The 5782-nt window shown below is 35.6% G+C and overlaps 1 protein-coding gene across 1 annotated transcript in view; it reads right to left on the reverse strand.

Annotated features, from left to right (window-relative positions):
- Positions 1 to 5782, reverse strand: part of LOC111083579 (homeobox protein extradenticle-like) — a gene marked incomplete at its 5' end in the record, with an annotated part of 11778 nt that overhangs the window by 2283 nt on the left and 3713 nt on the right. Inside the window, one exon of the mRNA XM_022380189.1 lies at positions 4254 to 4347. Within this exon, the coding sequence (XP_022235897.1) occupies positions 4254 to 4347 (94 nt within the window). The remainder of the gene's footprint in view (positions 1 to 4253; positions 4348 to 5782) is intronic.

Raw genomic sequence — 5782 nt, forward strand, 5'->3', positions numbered from 1 at the left:
TTATGGATGCTAATCTGTTGCAGTAACCATCGTTATATAGAAGACGTTATGGACGCTAATCTGTTGCAGTAATCAGCGTTATATAGAAGACGTTATGGACGCTAATCTGTTGCAGTAACCAACGTTAAATAGAAGACGTTATGGATGCTAATCTGTTGCAGTAACCAACGTTATATAGAAGACGTTATGGATGCTAAACTGATGCAGTAACCATCGTTATATAGAAGACGTTATGGATGCCAATCTGTTGCAGTAACCGACGTTTCCTGACGTTATGGACGCTAATCTGTAGAATTCATTATCTTTTGATTTTTGCGATAGTAGAATGAGTAATATTTTTCTTTTTTTGAATGTCATCGACATGCTATGTCGAAGAGTTAGTATTTACGAAATGACAGGCCTAATTTATATTCATATTCAGTGAGTTAATCACAAATCATTATGAAAGTATATTATAATTAAAACGGGCCTACAGAAAACAAATTTCGGTCTTAAGGAAAAGCAAAATGTATCTACAGAAAAAGGCTTACGTCTCAGCGAAAGGCAGAAAGTTTCGGTCTTCCTCCGCACGTGACTCCGTGAAATAAAACCAGAACACAACCATTTTGAGCAGAAAGATATCGAACACCTTGGTTTGTTTTAAACTTCAGAAATTCAATACAGAGAAGACCACAAAGCAGCTATAAAATACACAGTAACACAAGAAATGACGACCAGTGTAAACAATACAGAGAAGACCACAGAGCTGCTATAAAATACACAGTAACACAAGAAATGACGACAAATGTAAACAATACAGAGAAGACCACAAACCAGCTATAAAATACACAGTAACACAAGAAATGACGACAAATGTAAACAATACAGAGAAGACCACAGAGCTGCTATAAAATACACAGTAACACAAGAAATGACGACAAATGTAAACAATACAGAGAAGACCACAGAGCTGCTATAAAATACACAGTAACACAAGAAATGACGACAAATGTAAACAATACAGAGAAGACCACAGAGCAGAAGTATATCAGTTGCTTTCGAGAACATGCCAGTCTTTCTCGAGACTCAGAACAAAGAAAATTCAATTTCTCTTGGGAAAACTGATTCCTTTATTCAATCGAAACGTCATCAGTATCGTGTCAGTTGTTTTGAATAATATTTTGGACAAACAGAAAGAATAAAATAGAAAGGAGAGAGAGAACACAGGATGGTCTGTTTATCAAGTTCCAAGTAATTTTAAATTTGCTTAAGCCTAACAAAGATATATAATATGTGATAACTACACGGTCTGTTGAAGCTCCCAACAAATCCTATGTTTCCTTCTTCCACTCGTGAGGCGTGATGACGATATGTGAAATGAACATGCTAGATACGTCGTTAAAAGTTCACCCGAGAGCCGTAATGGCGCTGGAATCACCCAATCTCTGCTTTCTTGCCAGTAGCTCAAAGACATCGACCGATTCCAAGGTGCATGATTTAAGTGTGTATTGAGTACGAAATAATTTACCAGCCTATCTTGTACGTGGGAATATAATTCATTTCTTTGTTTGTTTGTTTTGTTATGAGTTTCATGCAAAGCTACACGAGGGCTATCTGCACTAGCCGTCCCTAATTTAGCAGTGGAAGACTAGAGGGAAGACAAATAGTCATCACCACCCACCGCCAACTCTTGGGCCACTCTTTTACCAACGAATAGTGGGATTGACCGTCACATTATAACGCCCCCATAAGCTGAAAGGGCGAGCATGTTTGGTGTGACGGGGATTCGAACCCGCGACCCTCAGATTGCGAGTCGAGCGCCCTAACCATGCCGGGCTTGAGGTAAGGAAACCGAAATGTTAAGCTTGCTGTGTGGTTGGTGTGATCCGGTTGACTCGTTTCAGCGTGTATTGGCACAAAGAAAGTGAAACGTTCTGTATAACTGTTTTGAAGTAGCTGCTCATAAATACCAAGCGAAACGTCCAGTCTCACTTGGAAAGATGTAGTTACTACGTTACTAAGAATTCTGAGAAAGTTGCCGCCCGAACAAATCCTCTCATTTAACTAATGATAACAACGCCCTCTGCACTTTCTTATGCTTAATTTTTAAAATTATTGTTGTATTGTGATTAAAATACACTCTTTCAAGCCACAGCGTTAGAAAAGGAGATGCAGATTTTTTTTTTCCTTTCATATTAATTTGTATAAATATATCTTAGGTTTTCTTCTTGATCCCAGGGAATCATATCTGCCTTAAACATCCAACAACTGTTCAAATAACACTGAAATTATTTATCAGAGAAACATTTATATATATAAAAAAAAATCTGAATCATGAAAAGTAAATCTACTCATCAATCTTGGTTGTTTTTTTTTAAATCTATGTCAACATAATGGTTGCATTTTTCACTCTTAATAGCCTTTTTCAATGCATATCCATAACTTATTTCTTATCTATTAAAACAGAAGTGCAAAACGTAAGTAAAAGTATGGAATACTTCCTGTAAACGGAAGCACGAGTTCCTGATAATGGATATTAGAAGCCATTTTTCTCCTGGCACAGGTACAAAATTAGAAGGAAAACCTATAACCAAGAAATGTTCTTAATAATGCCCAGTGACGTGCAGAGTTTTTTCCTGTTTAGTAACATTCACGTAAATCTTTGTGTGTTGTGTGTGTGTTTATCTGAACACGACAGTCTTAAGCCTAATACCCGACGTCTCACCCACCTTCCTTTAGTACCGTCGTATAGGCACGGCTAGACACTATTACAGAAAGCCAGTTATTACTGTCAAAGCCAGATTAGACGAGTTCGACCGCGATATTCTATCTGTAATTCGACAAAAACTAAATACACCAAGCGAGGGATTTATATATATATATACATACAGGATTATGTGGACACACACGCGCACGTGCTTCCTTCGTTTCTCAAGACATTAAGAACAGTCCAAGATTTCCAAAGAAAACAAGAGTTTTGAATTATCTGGATCTTTATGAAAACATTGATTCGGTTTTGTTGGTGGCTTGCTTAATTTTTGTGCAATTTTCAATTTGAATTTATGAAAATTTAAAATGCTTCGTTGGATATCACGATAGTCAAAATCTATTTAAGTATAATAGTACTGTGTCTGTTGTTATGTCTATGTAACTAGTTCGCAGGGGTGTGGATGAATCTTCACCAAAACTGGTATGGAGGTTCATTAGGTCCACGTGGGGGTACATACAAAGTTTCAGTTTTGTGGCTGTTGTGAACATTTTTGCGTTTTTTTACTACTACTTCGCCCCCTGTAGATGGATCTTCACCAAATTTGGTATGAAGGTTTGTTGGGTCCATGAGGAGATACATACAAACTTGCGGTTTCACATTTTGTGTTTTATTGTTTTTTATGGTGTTTTTGCGTGTTTTTTTTTAAATTAAATATAAGGGAAGCAACTTTTCATGTCCTAAGATAACCTTTCATTAATCATGAATTTACATAACTTCTGTCCAGGGGACCGGTACCCCATCTAGTATATATTAAGTTTGTTTGTTAAAACTTCGCGAAGGCTACTCGCACTTAGAAATATTTATAATACACAACGAGTTTGGTTGTTTCTTTTTTTTTAATTTCGAACAAAGCTACACGAGGGCTATCTGCGCTAGCCGTTCCAAATTTAGCAGTGTAAGACTAGAAGGAAGGCAGCTAGTCATCAACACCCACCGCCAACTCTCGGGCTACTATTTTAACAACGAATAATGAGATTAACCGTCATGTTATAACTCCCCTACGGCTGAAAGGGCGAGCGTGTTCGGTAAAGGGATTTGAACCCGCGACCACCAGGTTATACGGCCGTAATAAATATTTATCGTACAGAAAGTCGAAATATTTATCACTGACAAATCCAGAAATATTTGCACGAATAAGTCCAGAAATAATCATGATAGAGATCTCTAGACATATTCATTAAAAAAGAAAAAGAGTAAACATAAAATACGTCATAAGTCATTAAATACGTCATTAAAGAAACACAAATCAGTGAAAAATACAATAAGAGCGGCAAGCCTAATTAATACGTATAAACAACAACGAGTCGTCTTTCTTATCCATCAGTACACTATTGTGTGTTTATTACCATCATACTGTGTTATAATGTGATTTCACATAACACATTATCATTCTTAATTAATACGTACTCGCTTTTCTTATATTTTTTAAAAGGAGGTTTGATTACTGTATACATGAGTTTTATCTTACGTCTATAGAAAAAAATGAACAAAAAAAACTGCCCACCGGCTTTCTTGGCTGCGTACATGTTAGCCTCCTCTTGTGCTTTACTAATGTTCTTCTTGTACCTGATTCGCTTGTTACCAAACCAATTAGAAATCTGTCGGGGATAAAAAAACAACAACAACAAAAAAACATCAACGTTAATATAAGAATCTTTTACACAGAATACTAGAAGTCTCTGCCAATCCGTGACTTAAATAAAGCATCTATCGATTGTCTTTTAATAACCAGAAGTGATCAATCCGATTAGTCCTTGGAAACATAATAATTGGACTAATTATAAAGAGCGGAAAGATTGATTCAATTATCGGATCTAATATCTCAAGTTCCGCCCTGAGCTACTACCCTTCTCCTAAATCAAATTACAAAAACTTTGAAAGTGACACAAAGAGGTTAGGTTTTCTCAGGGCCGTCTCCTATACAAATCGCAACATAAAATTCTGTTTGTTATTTTGATTATCGCTAACACGATTAACTGTTCATTAAAAAGTAAATATATATATATATATACAAATAATATATTATTCTAAATGCTATTATTTTCGATAAATTCTGTATTTTGCTTTCAACAGTTTATAATATTGATTGAGTTATTCAAACTAAGATCTTAATCATTTAAAAACCCGTCACCTCCATGAGCTGACTAAGGGATTACTTTTCGTAATCTTAGGCAAATATTAAAGCTGGATAAACATCATGACGTAGTTTTACTGATTCCCTTGTTTCATCATGTTGTACTTCTACTGGTTGACTTGTTTCATCATGTTGTACTTCTACTGGTTGACTTGTTTCATTATGTTATACTTCTACTGGTTGACTTGTTTCACCATATTGTACTTCTACTGGTTCACTTGTTTCATCATGTTGTACTTTTATTGGTTGACTTGTTTCATCATGTTATACTTCTACTGGTTGACTTGTTTCATCATGTTATACTTCTACTGGTTGACTTGTTTCATGTTATACTTCTATTGGTTGACTTGTTTCACCATGTTGTACTTCTACTGGTTGACTTGTTTCATCATGTTATACTTCTACTGGTTGACTTGTTTCATCATGTTATACTTCTACTGACTAACTTGTTTCATCATGTTGTACTTCTATTGGTTGACTTGTTTCATCATGTTGTATTTCTATTGGTTGACTTGTTTCATCATGATGTACTTCTACTGGTTAACTTGTTTCATCATGTTGTACTTCTATTGGTTGACTTGTTTCATCATGTTGTATTTCTATTGGTTGACTTGTTTCATCATGATGTACTTCTGTTGGTTGACTTGTTTCATCATGTTGTACTTCTATTGGTTGACTTGTTTCATCATGTTGTACTTCTATTGGTTAACTTGTTTCATCATGTTGTACTTCTACTGGTTGACTTGTTTCATCATGTTGTACTTCTATTGGTTGACTTGTTTCATCATGATGTACTTCTATTGGTTGACTTGTTTCATCATGATGTACTTCTGTTGGTTGACTTGTTTCATCATGTTGTACTTCTGTTGGTTGACTTGTTTCATCATGTTGTACTTCTG

Source organism: Limulus polyphemus, unplaced genomic scaffold, assembly GCF_000517525.1.
Source record: "Limulus polyphemus unplaced genomic scaffold, Limulus_polyphemus-2.1.2 Scaffold10172, whole genome shotgun sequence".
In the NCBI taxonomy this organism is placed as follows: Eukaryota; Metazoa; Arthropoda; class Merostomata; order Xiphosura; family Limulidae; genus Limulus; species Limulus polyphemus.